Source organism: Macaca thibetana, chromosome 6 (assembly GCF_024542745.1).
Source record: "Macaca thibetana thibetana isolate TM-01 chromosome 6, ASM2454274v1, whole genome shotgun sequence".
Lineage (NCBI taxonomy): Eukaryota > Metazoa > Chordata > Mammalia > Primates > Cercopithecidae > Macaca > Macaca thibetana.
In genome coordinates, this window is record NC_065583.1 from 171300650 (window position 1) to 171315586 (window position 14937).

General features: G+C 38.8%; 1 protein-coding gene across 1 annotated transcript in view; it reads right to left on the reverse strand.

Annotated features, from left to right (window-relative positions):
• Nucleotides 1-14937, reverse strand: part of ICE1 (interactor of little elongation complex ELL subunit 1) — a 73204-nt gene that overhangs the window by 30880 nt on the left and 27387 nt on the right. Inside the window, exons 8-12 of the mRNA XM_050795512.1 lie at nt 11969-12051; nt 11717-11756; nt 11580-11636; nt 4881-4967; nt 1917-2326 (exon numbers count right to left, since the gene is read on the reverse strand). Of these exons, the coding sequence (XP_050651469.1) occupies nt 1917-2326; nt 4881-4967; nt 11580-11636; nt 11717-11756; nt 11969-12051 (677 nt within the window). The remainder of the gene's footprint in view (nt 1-1916; nt 2327-4880; nt 4968-11579; nt 11637-11716; nt 11757-11968; nt 12052-14937) is intronic.

Here is a 14937-nt window from a genome sequence, read left to right on the forward strand (position 1 = left end):
CTTTTGAACTCCAGAGTACCACCATCTCCTGGATTTCGTCTATTCTGCCCTTGTTTTCAATCTCCTTTCCTCAAACTTCTTCTACTTGTCACTTACATAGGGACGGCTCCCCAAGGTCCTGACTGGGAGTCCATCTTCTCCTCCTCTACACTCTTACTGGATGATATCACAGCTGCATGACTTCCGCTGCACTCAAACGCTGGCAGGTCCTGAACGTCTGTGCACCACCACAGCCTGCCTACAGTACCTCGCTTGTGTATATGCATACCTCATATCTAACGTTCTATACATTATTCTCCCAAACAAGGTCTATTCTTATATTTGCTGTTTTTCAATATCTTGGACTCCTCCATCTCCCCTAACTGCCACATTTAAAATGTCACCAAATGCTGCTCATCTGACCTCATAACATTTTTCAAACCAGTTCCCACCTCTTTAACACCAATGCCACAACTTAGGTTCAGGTATCAAGAATTAAGTGAGCTGCAGCTGGGCGCAGTGGCTCACGCCTGTACTCCCAGCACTATGGGAGGCTGAGGTAGGCGGATCACAAGGTCAGGAGATCGAGACCATCCTGGCTAACACCATGAAACCACATCTCTACTGAAAATACAAAAAAACTAGCTGGGCATGGTGGCAGGCGCCTGTAGTCCCAGCTACTTGGGAGGCTGAGGCAGGAGAATGGTGTGAACCTGGGAGGCGGAGCTTGCAGTGAGCCAAGATCGCGCCACTGTGCTCCAGTCTGGGCAACACAGTGAGACTCTGTCTCAAAAAAAAAAAAAAATTTACTTGAGCTGCTTATTAAGCCACTACCTTGCCTGTGGTCTTGTCTATTTTCTGACTATCCCCCCACTTCCTACTCATTCATACTGAAATGAAACTTTCAAATAACTACCTATCTTTCAGTTTACGTCTTTGGATTCATCAACGATTTCCCCCTTCAGGATAAAGTGGGAACTCCTTGGGAGGATGCACATGGCCTTTCCCAGTCTCACCTGCATGAATCTGCCACACAAAGAGCTCACCCTTGCTTCTGCACTGTTGTGAGAACAGCTCCTCCACCTGAAGCACCCCCACTCACTCCTTAAAACTCAGTGTGGGGACCGAATCTTCAGAAGAATCCTGCCTGCCCCCGACCTGCCCCGGCTTCCATTCAGGACTGAGCTGCTTTTCTTTATCCTCCTGAGGAGCGTGTTTTCCACCACTGCAGGGCTCTACACAGCAATGCATCTGTTTGCTCCTTTACTGCTCCCACCTCCACACAATGAATCCCACTAAGAGGCAATGGCATCTTTTGTCACCTCTGCACACCCAGTGTCTAGCCTGGTCCCTGGAACATAACAGGTACACATGGTGTTTTCGTAAAGAAAGAAATTGATTCCAGGAGCAAAACATGTATCTGCTCCTTAAGCCAAAATATATATATATCTGCTTCATAAACACTAACTTCCTAAGAAACTACTATAAACCATTCAGCAAACACACAAGAAGATGATGAATTCATCAAATAAAGGTAGAGAACTCGGCTACACTAGGTTAAGGGGCATGGATGCTGTATACATGGATTTTCCTATCACTATATAACTCCATATATACAAATATGTCTTTAATTCAGTTATTTCACATCAATAGATAAAAACAATTAAGACACAGTCTTCCTATAGAAAACTTGTAATTTGGTTGTGGAGAAAGACTAACAAAAATGCAACCCTAATACAAAGTGAAAAAAATCATATTATATATGTTGATCCAAAGGGTAGTGGCATGCTTTTTAAAATCCTCATGTTACCCCCTAACAAAATTGGCTAAAATGAATGGTCTTTGCAAGAATATCACTAAATCCTTTGAGCATCAACGACATATTAGGATAGACAATGTACCCACTTGGTAATTCAAACTCAGAGAGCAAAACTCACAGGTGCAAATGAAGAAGGTAAGGAACTCGGGTGTGGTGATGCCATCGGAGGGGGTGAGGGCACTGGTGACAGAAGAGGAGGGGGAAGTTTGAAGAAGTCAATTGCAGCTTGAAGATCGTCATCAAAAAAATGATCATGGTCAACAAATTCAGTGCTGCCACTGTCATGATGACTTTGTACTAAAACCTCAAGATTTCCATTCTCATTAGAAACATGGTCAGAACTACAATTTGTTCCACTGGAGCTCTGTTTTTCCACATTTTGACATAAAAAGTCCTCCTTTATCTCCATGGACAGTTTTGTGAGGCATGTCTGCACATTTGAGGTCCTGAGAGGGCTGCCTTGTGTTGGAGGTAGCGTACCATCTTCCCCAGGCACTCTGGAGCTGGTGATTGCTTTGGCAGGTTTTTCTGTGTCGGGGAACAAAAATAGGTATCAGGTATTTACAGTATCAAGAAAACTTAAAAACAAAACAAAACAAAAAAGCACACCTTATTACAACAGTTCAAAATGCTTGAAATACTAATTCCAAGTAAGCAGAAACATTTTTTAAAAGGCAACCAGCTGCCTTCTAAACATTATCCTAGAAAATCAATACATTTCATACAAGTATGCTAGTCTTGCAGTAAGAAAAGTGAGACAGACAGGTGAGACGGACTGGTGGGTGGATGGCTGACACAGCTGGAAAGACATCCACGTTCATGAAAACGGGCCTTGCTGGCTCACTCGGTCTCTGGATGAATCTTCCTGTACAAACAGCAGAATGTGGCAGAGAAATAACTTTGTGCCCATAGGTTGATAAAGAACACTATTTTCTGTCCAAAAAGTGATTTGAAATCAACTAATATCAAGCCTACCCATGTCCATATCTGTACAATGCTCTCTGAGAGATCTGATGAGGTCTATGAATACTCAGTATGATAATGCAACAGCAAAGTTCCTATAAAAACCTAATCCTTTCAGGGTCTTGATTTTCGTGAACTTCAGTGGTACTAATTATTAACAAAAACATTTGATTCCATAACCATTTATTATATTTGCAAGCTTTAAAAATAACTTTTATAGAGGATCCAGGGCTCCTTGGATAAGCGGTTGATTATAGGGCTGGGGAGGGAAAATCCGAGATTGAAATATCTTGCGGTACCAGAAGTAAACAACTAAAAAAAAAAAATGGAGTATTTATGAAGGGCCCAGAAGCCAATCTAAAGAAGCTCCCACCAAAGCTAAAAGGATAGCACTGAATAAAGCAGCAATTATAGCAGGCAAGATCCACTGCTGGAGGCTAAAATCAGCAGGTGACAATCGGAAAGAAACAGAATATTTGTACAATGTTAAAGAACCTTTCTCAAGTTGATTCATTAGGAAAAAAAGAGTAACTTTACAACATAAAAACCTGCAGATACCACCTTAACCAAGTGATCAAGGTTAGAGCCCAGTGATAATACATATCCATATCACCTATCCCTAGAACAACTCCCTGAGCAAAGAGAAACATCACCACTGTGACGCTCTTGCCTTAAATTATTTACACAACCTCAGTATAACATGAGAAAACATCAGATAAGCCAAAGCAATGGGTTTTCTACAAAATAATATTCTCCCAAAGTGTAAAAGACAAGAGAGATTTAAAAAAAACAAAAACAAAAACAAAACAGGAACTTTTGGACTGAACGAGGTGAAAGCAAGATGACTACTGAAGGCTTCCTGTACGGCATCCTGGAAGGAAAGGAGGATCCCTGGGGAAAACTGTGAAATTCACAGTTTAGTTAATAAAGTTGTACCAAATGTCCTGGTTTTGATCACTGGTAACTGAAAATGCTAAAAATCCTGCAATCTGCTAAGGGATCCATGGGGATTCTCTAAACTACTTTTGTAACCATCCTCTTATGAAAATAAAAAGCTAAAACAAAAGAATATGTCTTATGGTATAAGAAGATTCCAAAGATGCCATGTTTTCCCTTCTACTTTGGAAAAATTAACATAATATATTTACCCCTCAAAAGCGTATTTTTAAATACAAACATTAGATTATGAAATGAAAAATAGCTCTTTTAATAACAGCTTGACAACATAAAATCAAATGCTTAAAATAGAATGCTGATTGATACAGAAAGCCAAAAAGCATCCCCCGGTTGCTTCTGCCTAAACAGATGAATTGATAAATTATAAACTGAGGGGACTAATTTAGGAGTTGCGGGCACCATGTGGTTAATACCAGTGGATACCTAGTAGGTGAACTGAGGGAAACATCTACTTAACGAAACCCCATATGCCTCTGTACACTCGACAAGTTCTGAGTCCACCATAAGTAAGAATCAGTAACTTGTCCCTTAACGTTTTTTTCCAAGGAAACTGTCTTTAGAAGCCTGAGAGGAAAATAAGGTGCAGGTTTCCATAGACTAAGAACCTCAGTGACCCATGAATTTACAGCAGCTAATCATAAGAAATTAGTAAAATGACAAAAAGCTAAATAAGTAGCACTTTTGTCTTATACAAGACAGGTATCTTCTCCCCTTCCACTCAGGATAGCTAAATCGACTATAACTGTGAATGAGCTAGAATGCCTCCATGATACTCTGAAAATCAAGATGTTCAACCAAAGGAACTGATAAACTACATTAAAAATAAATGAAGCTAAAGTGCTCACGGATTGATCAAATTCACGAAATGATTCTGAAGAAACTGTGCATCCTTCAAGTCTCCCCTCTCCACCTGCCAGTATGCCTCTGCTACTCGACCTTCTAATGTTTTTGAAGGTTCTCTGATGAAAGCTAAATGTATTCACTGGGATTAAAATTCACACTGAAGGGAAATGAGTTTTGTATAATAAAAAGTACTCATTCGTGTTTATTTCATTCTTTCAATGTTAGAATCAGGAGCCATTAAAAACTAACGGCTGCAATGCCTATGGTAAACCTCTCTACTTTCACATATGAAATCCATTTCTGTAAGCTTCTCTCTCACCTGGGATACATCTGCTGCCTTCACCAGGTAGTCTGTGTGTTGTGTTTACACAGAGCCAGAGTTCCTTCAGAAGCAGTTTTACTTTTCCTGTGAAACACAGTAAAGCATTAAAGTCACGTCATTTGGCTCACCGTACATAAGACCAAATCATACTTCTGTGAAAACAGGGTTTATTAGGGACTTAGAAAATTAGGTAACTTAAACATCTTCCCCAAACTCAACTACTGTGCACAATACAGTTATTGATAAAAAGGTCTGCAATACTTTAGCTAAAAATTGAAGGCTGAAGGTACATTTGTTTGCTTATTTTTAATAAATTTGGTGGCAGAGACAAGGGATTCAAAAGACCATGTGTACTTGTTGTTAAAGGGTTTTATTACCCCTTTATGTATGCATGGGACAAATGAATCTTGGGCCCACATATTTTCACCAGAGACTGCTTTGAGATGGGGGAAGGAAACACAGTTAATAACTGATAAGGGATCTGGGCTCTATGTATTCTATAAGGAGTAGAGAAGCATCCCTCAGTTATAAGAGGTTATCAGAAAAGTCATTAGACTTCACCATGCTGTAATTAACCTGGGGAGTTCAAGGATTACAGATAATCCATCAATGGACTTGAGGGGAGACGGTATGGGAAATGTGTGTGTATGAACATATGAATAGAAACCGATCATCACACACACAAGCAGACAGAGAAGCACATACTTTTATAAGGAAAGTAAAACCTTTGGAATTTTTATACATTTTCAAAGAGATGTAAATTCCTAAAATAGTTAAGAACCAGTAATTCAAATTGAAAGGCCAAGGGATGCTGTAACTAAGACAGCCCTAATGCGATACATGTAACATTAAGAATATTATACTCTGGTTTTAAAGCTTTTCTACATTAATAGAAATTTCAAAACCTTCTAAAGCAAAAAGCGTTTATGAAAATATAATTATGAATAGCTTGTGGTGAAATGTGCATAAAAAAGACAACCCATACTAATTAAAATTCAACTAAAAGTAGCTTAAGTGTATGTAACTCTCAGGCCACCTTAAAAGTTCTATTAGAGTTTCCTTGAACTTAAGTTTTTTAATTAACCTTAAGCATTTACTGAAATTAGTGAAATATTTAATACAGTTCAAGAGAAGCTTAAAGACCAACCTTTAAAAACCAAAATGTCTCAGGGAATCACAGATTTTGTAAGAGATTAGCTCTACTTAAGCTGGCACACTGCTCGCTCCAAAAAATGAAGTCCACAGAAAGGGGACACAAAAAATGAAGTCCACAGAAAGGACAACTGTGGAGGACAGCTCAAGTAAGTGTGAAAGGCTGGACACTGCCAACTCTCCTGAGCCAAAACCACCTTCTGATTGCCACTGTGTGTGAGCTACATCCATTTTTCAGTTCCAAAATTCTGTCATCGAATAGCTTATCTACATTGTGATATAACCTACCCAAAAGCCTGCTTCCAAACACTGTAATCCCCTTTGCTTAAATGACCTGACCAGGATCCCTGCTTATTACGTATACCCAAAGCAGCAAACAAGGAACCTTAAAAAAAAAGAAAAAAAGTTACTTTTCCATTCTTATGGAGGCTATCATCCAGAGCTATGCCTTTTCTAACTGAGCATTCCAACTGCTAATCTGACCCAAAAAAATAAATGAAAGCACTCTACTCCTAAACAAAGCAGAAAAAAAATCTTCAGCGTTAACTTTATACTTAGTGAATTGCACAACTTCCTCTAATCCTTTAAAATTCTTCCTTTATCAAACTCTAAGGCATGTATGAATATTTAAGGATTTACATATTCGTTTATGAAATTTCTTTCCTACTTCATTGCTTTGTCATCTTCTGTATCCATATCACACTTCTTTAATCAGGGGAGGCTACCGAATATCCGTTAGAGCATAGTCCTTATTCTGTTTTTTCCTTTTGAAAAACTGTACTCTTCTGAACATACACTCTTCCCTATAAACCATCTGCTTGTCCTCTTCCATAGAAAACCTCTATGGGACTTTGAATGTTTCTGTATATTTATAAATATATTTGGGGAAATTTTACATCTTTATACTTTGTATCTTCTCATCCAGGAACATAATGTTTATGTACTCAGGTCTTCCTTAATGCTTTTAAGGAAAGTTTCAGTTTTCCTCAGAAACACTGTATACTGATTTCAGGTCTTTTCTTAGACATCTGCTGGTTCAGGTACCACTTGAGAATGGGTTGTTCTTATTCCATTCCTTTTCTAACAGATTAATAACGGAACAATGTATATGCTCATTGTATATGCCAGCACTTTACCAAGCTCTATTACTTCTAATTCCAACTGTAGTTGAGTCTTTTGAATTCTCTACATTAGTAATATCATCTGAAATAATGGCAATTTCTACTTTCCTTTATTAGTATTCACAGCTCCCACTCTTCTGCATTTATTCTGTTGCACTGGTTCAGGCCTCCAGTACAAAGAAAAAAAAAATGGAACTAACAAAAAGCATGCTTGCCTTGTTTTTGACAGTAATAACTATACTTTGAATGTTCCACCTTTCTCAAGTTAAATTTTTTTTTCTAGTACCTCATCAATTTTTTGAAATTGGGACTAGGTGCTGAATTGAGATGATCCCAACATTCTCTGACCCAGATGTAGTATTCCTGAGATAAATCTTCAAGCATAATTTGTCTGTACTCTAAATTCTGTGTGGATTTAATTTCTTAAAATTTTACTTAGTATTTTTGCAGCTATACTAACAACAGAAGAGTCCTGAGTCTTGAGAATATGTGTGCATGCTATTTGCTTTTGGTACAGCATTATGCTAGCCTAAGAGAATAAAATGGAAACATTCCTTATTTTCTAAGTTCTGAAACAAAAAAATTAATAATAGAGACACTAGTTTTTCAATTAATGTTTACAAAGCTCATCTATAAACTATCTGGATTTATTATGCTGTTAGATCTTTAACTATTCTTAAAAATTTCTTCCTGGTTATTTTAAGTTTGCAGCAATTGTTCTGAATCAATTTGAGCATGTTTTCCTAGAAAATGGACCATTCTACTTATATTTTCACATCTGAATATGAACTTGTGAATTAAAACATTTCTCTACTGTAGTTTTAATGCTTTCTCAATCCTGGTGCTGCTATTTTTTTGTTTGTTTAATCAAAGTTTACCAAAGAGATGTCGGTTTCATCAGCATTACAAAGAACCAGCTATCAGATTTAATTCTACTAAATCAATTGCTTTGTATCCTATTTCATTAAGTTTGCATTTTCATCATTTTTTTCCTTCATTTAAACAGTTCATTCTCTGTATTTATTTTCTAAAGTGACAATGTATCACGTAAGGCCATAACAGATTCCTTTGAACAGTGAAGGATTGCCCTACTGTTTACTTTCAGAACAGTTTAGTATTTCAGTTCTTGTCTTCTCTGTTACCCAAGAGAGGTTTTTTTGTGTGTGTTTATGTGAGTTGAGTTACTAGGTAAGTTTTGCAGGTTTTGTTTTTGCAGGGGGAGGGGGATTTTTATTAAAAGCCCATATTATATTGTCGGTATTTTTTGTTGTTTACTTACTAGTCAACTTTTATACATGTTTGAAAAGTATTTTAACGAACTCCAGGTGTGTGGTTTACAAAGAGTTGTATATAAATTATCCATTTGGAACTGTGATTCCAATTCCATCCCTTGTCTGCTTTTGCTCTCTCTTTCTAAAAAACATATTGAAGTCTCTCATGACAAAAATAGATGTGGCCAGTCCCCCTAGATTTCCAAGAGTATTGCTTGACATCGTTTCACACTCTTAGGTACATACTAGTGGTATCTTCTTGGCAAACTATACTTTTAATGAACATTTCAATCATGTAAATTCATTTCTAAGCTTTTATTATTATTTTTGCCTTATATGACTGCTTTAATGTCAGCATTGCTTGGAAAATTTTTATCCATCCCTCTAATATTCAGTCAGTTTCATCTAATTTTAGGTATTTCTTATGAAAGTGTCAGAGATGGAGACTGCATACAAAAATCATGCTCAACACTTAGTGGCCCCTATGAATATGAATATTCCATTTGTTTTCTGCTCAGGAAAGTTTCCTTCTGTCATGTCTTGATCACCTTCTCTCCTTATGGTTCTGTTCTCCCCTCTGAGAAGTCCTAGCAGATGCATATTGAGACATCTGGCTTTGTCCTCCAAATCTTGTTATTTTCTCTAGTATCTTTCATTTGTTTGTCCCTTTGTACGATGTTCTCAACTGCCTAGGATTCAGTCTCTAGGATCAACTTAATTGATATTTTATTTGTCCATCCAGTATTTCCACCTTTCTACTGGGTTTATTTTATTTATGCAATTGGATTTTTAATTTTCAAGATCCACAGCTGGTTCAATTTCATAGCAGCAGCCTATGGACATGTTCTTAGACTTTCTCTAAAGGAAATGCAATCAGTTTTCAGCATTTCCTTCTCATTCGTAACTAAAGAGTTTCTCTCAGTCTTCTCGCATCTGTTGCTTTTCTCTTTTTTCTCACTGCTTTTTCTCTAAGTTTTAGATAAGCGTTTAGGCAGAACATCTTTGGCAGACAAAGTATATTTCTTCAGCCTACATTTTTAGCGCTATTCCTTTCGCAGTAAATGTAGATTCTCATTTCATAAATCTGTGGGACCCCGCCTTGCAGAGGAAGCAGTGGAAAGTGGATGCAGTTGTGAGGGTTTACATGGAGTATATAAACACCTTATTTTCTGGGAATAGGAGGAGCTAGCCCTTAAAGCAGCCATAATTACCCAATTTTGTGATATCCACACCCACTCTGAGGAGCTCCAATGTCATAGCTAAAACTTTAGAAAACTAAACTGGCGCCACAGTTCATGAGTAAAGGCCAGAAACAATTTTTGAAAACCAGAAGGGTGGCATTCTTTTCACCCTTTAATCAATTACCTGGCAAAATGCTAATGTCCTGCTCCTTCTCCCACTCCCTGCCACCTCTGATTTGGGAAAACTCGCAGCTTCTGCAATGAAAACTTACTTGGTGAGAGCTGCTATTTTCTCTGCAATTGCGGGTTTCATCACAAATTGATACTATCTGCTGTGCATCTTCCTCATTTCTTCTACTGATGGTAATCTTTGTAACTATCCAGGAGCTGCTGCTGTTTCTGGTTTTTTTTTTTTTTGTCTGGTCGAAAATTTTTGTTGGAATTTGAAAGAAAAGAAAGGCAAAGTGGCACTCAGCCAGCCTTTTTTTATAAAGTGAAGTCAATCTAATACTCTGGTGCTTACTTTGCAAATCTTTTCCGTAAGTCAAGTATTAGTGTTAACAATACACTTAAGAAGTAAGGATAAACCCATCAAGGTCCACAGCTAAATAACCAGCAGATTCCCAAAAACTGTATGTATTTGGGAAAAGTAAAATATACAACAGACACTATCCCTGCCCTGATTAAGAGGGTAGATAGAAACAAAATGTAAGACAATTTTACTTGAGAGAGTAGTAAGTTATTTGAAACAAATACAACAGAACGCAGGGATAGGGCAGCGACAGAAAGAGGACAGAAGGCTTCTGCTTTGAACAGTAAGGCTTGGGAAGAGCTGAATTGTAACAAATCCGTCAGTCCAAACACGAAGATAATTCCATTCAACCGCTGACTACTGAACAGGAAAGCGAATGTTGTCAAGTCTTCTATTCCTTTCAGCAATAATTATTACTTAAAAGTCTCATTTTCCATACACAAGAGAACAAGAATCTAGTCAAAAGCTCATGGAATCATATCTAGTGATAGTGGTAGGTGAGCAATCAATGCCCAGGGAGCTGAAAGGCGGGAACTGTTAAAGCCTTACACCAAGGAAAACATGAACTTGTACTATGAATTTTTTAAAAAATTAAAGAAAAAAAGGTAAAGGTGACTTCTAAGAGACACCACATACCTGCACACAATTTAAATGTTTTTAATCATTTCCACTTGGAGAAAAAAATTACACATTAGTGAGATGAAATACCATTATTTACTAATTAAACATTTTAAATGCATCCCCACAAAAAACCTCTGAGGTAGAGCAGAAATTCAAATTCCTATTTCCATTTTTAAAAGGAAAATAAAAATACAAAAACGGAAAGTAAATGGCAGAGTCACACAACAAATGGAAGGACTGAAGTGAAAATTCTCATTTCTCACCTCTAGAGTTATGCTTCTCACCTATGAGACGCAGCACTAAGTAACGCAGTGTGTCCACATTTGTATTACATTCCCTTGTTCCATGACCACCACTTTTCTTTGTAATTGTGGGCCTTCCCTAAACTTTTCTGTCTATACTATAGGGCTTTACTATATAATATACTATAAGGCTTGAACTCTACAGTTTTCCTGCCTGACTTTAACATTTTCTTATATAATTGGTACCTAGGAAATTTAATAAATTAATTTAATAAATTATAATCCAGAGAGAAAATCTGTATTCATTAATCGAAAAGAGCAGATATTATATCTCCAACTAGTTTTCCTATCCCAAACAATATTGATTTTTGACTCTTTTATTCACTGTATTATTTTATAAGACAATAAGCTGATTATATATGGATCTAACGAAGACACAATAATACATGACTTCTACTAAAACGAAACATCTACTAAGCCCTGGCACTTTCACAATTATATGTAGGAGCAAAACACAGCCTCACAACCCACTAAGAGTAATACACAATACTAAAACAAAAGTTGCAATATACTCACTTTTATCTATGCTTCCGTATGAATCACTTGAAATTTGTGTTCCGATATGTCTCAACTCTAAAAACATGGAGAAAAAATGGTTAATAAAATACTACATATCAAAAAGAAATTTATGTAAGCATTAACTGAATACTCACCCTTTTCATTTTTCTGTTTAGAAAATTCGTCAAGCCTTTCCTGTGAAAACAAAACATTAATAGTGTTTATGCTGAACAAGAAGTGCAGCCATTCCAGACCAAATGTAAAACAGGTGCAACTTAACAGGCAGCTGGGACTGTTTTTGCCAGGGGGCCTCGTGTCTGACTCCTACGTGAGTTACAACACAGAGACACTACAGAGGCCCTGGAACCACATATTTAAGGTGTGTGTACGCTGCTTTCATCTAGTACCTGTGTCTTCTTAAATTCCTTTTCAAGTATTTTCTTTTCATTTCTCAGTTGCTTGAAGTCCTGAGTTTGCTTGACGGCAGCCTCTTTATTTAAGTCCAATGAAGCAACAGGGAGAGAAAAATAATTTACTAACTTTACTACTGTGGTTAATGAAATACTCAAAATTTTATCTATTACAAGTTTTTCTCATTTCTTAAAACTTTGAAATAAATTTTGTAAAAAGCCATTGCTCCTTCAATATTTTATCATCGGGGCTGAATGCAATACACTTTTTTCTTTAACTGTCATTTAAACCACAGAACTAGCATGGGCCTTAAGAATCCTTTCCAAACCAGGCACAGCAATCCCAATCCCCAGTTAGGGAAGAATTCAAGGCATAAAAGGGAGTTGCCCTCCCATTTCAATCACTGGCAACCCTGAAGTCTTAGAAATTTTAGAAATGCGATTTTATCTCAGAATATAGTGTCTTTATTAGGGAGGGGAGAGGCGATCTTCTCAATGCTTATTACAGATATGGTTATTCTTCCCTGGAATTCCCTTCAACAAGTTAGCTAAACATAATCCCTAGGACCTTTATTAGAGATCCATTTTTAGGTAATAGATCTCTTTATTAGAGATCTATTTTAGGTAATCCTTCATTCTGATTTCTGGTTCTGAAGCCTCAAATGGTCCAGACATACTATTAAGAATCTGACCAGTATTGACTTTACATAAATACGCTCAAATACAATTACTAACTAAAATCCCATGAAACACTTCACTAACAATCCTCTCCTGACTCCTCTAACAAGTATGGGTATTTTTACTCAGTAATCTTTATTAAGTCACATTGATAATTTTTACTAGGAAAAAATATTATACATGAAAAATAAAGGTGACATTTTGCTTCACAGAAAGTCTGTTCTAAAACCTGCATATATAGTCTTATCGGCACTTCAGATTTCTTTAAAAACATTTCCTTGCAGTGGCTCACAACTATGATACCAGCTCTTTGGGAGGCTGAGCAGGTCTCTGGAGCCCAGGAGTTCAAGACCAGCCTGGGCAACACAGTGAAACTCTGTCTCTACAAAAAATTAGTTAGATGTGGTGGTGCACACCTGTAGTTCCCAGCTACTCAGGAGATGGAATAATCACCTGAGTCTGGGAGGCTGAGACTGCAGTAAGCCATGACTGTGCCACTGTACTCCGGCTTAGGTGACAGAGTGAGACCCCGTCTCAGAAAAATAATAATAATTTCCTTGGCTGGGCACAGTGGCTCACGCCTGTAATATCAGCACTTTGGGAGGCTGAGGCAGGAGAAGCACTCAAGCCAAGGAGTTCAAGACCAGCCTGGGCAACCCTATCTCTACAAAAAAATTTAAAAATTAGCCAGGTGTGGTAGCACACACTTACAGTCCCATCACTCTGGAGGCTGAGGCTGGAGGATCGCTTTAAGGCAGAGTTACAGTGAGCTATGATTTTGCCACTGCACTCCAGTCTAGGCAACAGTGAGACCTGTCTCTAAAAACCACAAGAAGTGGGCCAGGCGCGTTGGCTCAACATGGTGAAACCCCATGTCTACCACAAATATAAAAAAATTAGCCGGATGTGGTGGCACATGCCCCATAGGCCCAGCTACTCAGGAGGCTAAGGCAGGAGAATCGCTTGAACCCAGGAGGCAGAGGTTATAGAGAGCCGAGATCACCCCACTGCACTCCAGTCTAGGAGACAGAGCGAGATTTCATCTCAAAAAAAATTTCTTTTTAAATAAAAAATGTGGCTGGGTGCAGTGGTTCACACATGTAATCCCAGTACTTTGGGAAGCTGAGGCGGGCAGATCCCTTGAAGTCAGGAGTTCAAGACCAGTCTGGCCAACATGGTGAAAGCCCATCTGTACCAAAAAATACAAAAATTAGCTAGGTTTGGTGGTGCGTGTAATCCCAGATGCTCAGGAGGCTGAGGTGGGAGAAACTCTTAAACTCGGAAGGCAGAGGTTGCAGTAAGCCGAGATCGCACCACCTGTCCAGCCTGGGCGACAGAGTGAGACCCTATCTCAAAAAATAAAATAAAATAAATAAAAAATTTAAAAAGTTTAAAAATTTAAGAAAAAAAATTGTTTAAATACAATAGACAAAACTTATCTCCACATTCTTACAAGAGATGTCAACACTTAGAACACAAAATATCGCTGGATGGGAGGCGGAGCAAGATGGCCGAATAGGAACAGCTCCAGTCTCCAACTCCCAGCGCGAGCGACACAGAAGACCGGTGATTTCTGCATTTTCAACTGAGGTACTGGGTTCATCTCACTGGGGAGTGCCGGACGATCGGTGCTGGTCAGCTGCTGCAGCCCGACCAGCGAGAGCTGAAGCAGGGTGAGGCATTGCCTCACCTGGGAAGCGCAAGGGGGAAGGGAATCCCTTTTCCTAGCCAGGGGAACTGAGACACACAACACCTGGAAAATCAGGTAACTCCCACCCCAATACTGCGCTTTAAGCAAACAGGCACACCAGGAGATCATATCCCACACCTGGCCGGGAGGGTCCCACACCCACGGAGCCTCCCTCATTGCTAGCACAGCAGTCTGTGATCTACCGGCAAGGCAGCAGCGAGGCTGGGGGAGGGACGCCCGCCATTGCTGAGGCTTAAGTAGGTAAACAAAGCTGCTGGGAAGCTCGAACTGGGTGGAGCTCACAGCAGCTCAAGGAAATCTGCCTGTCTCTGTAGACTCCACCTCTGGGGACAGGGCAATACCAAACCCAGCAGAAACCTCTGCAGACGCAAACGACTCTGTCTGACAGCTTTGAAGAGAGCAGTGGATCTCCCAACACGGAGGTTGAGATCTGAGAAGGGACAGACTCCCTGCTCAAGTGGGTCCCTGACCCCTGAGTAGCCTAACTGGGAGACATCCCCCACTAGGGGCAGTCTGACACCCCACACCTCACAGGGTGGAGTACACCCCTGAGAGGAAGCTTCCAAAGCAAGAATCA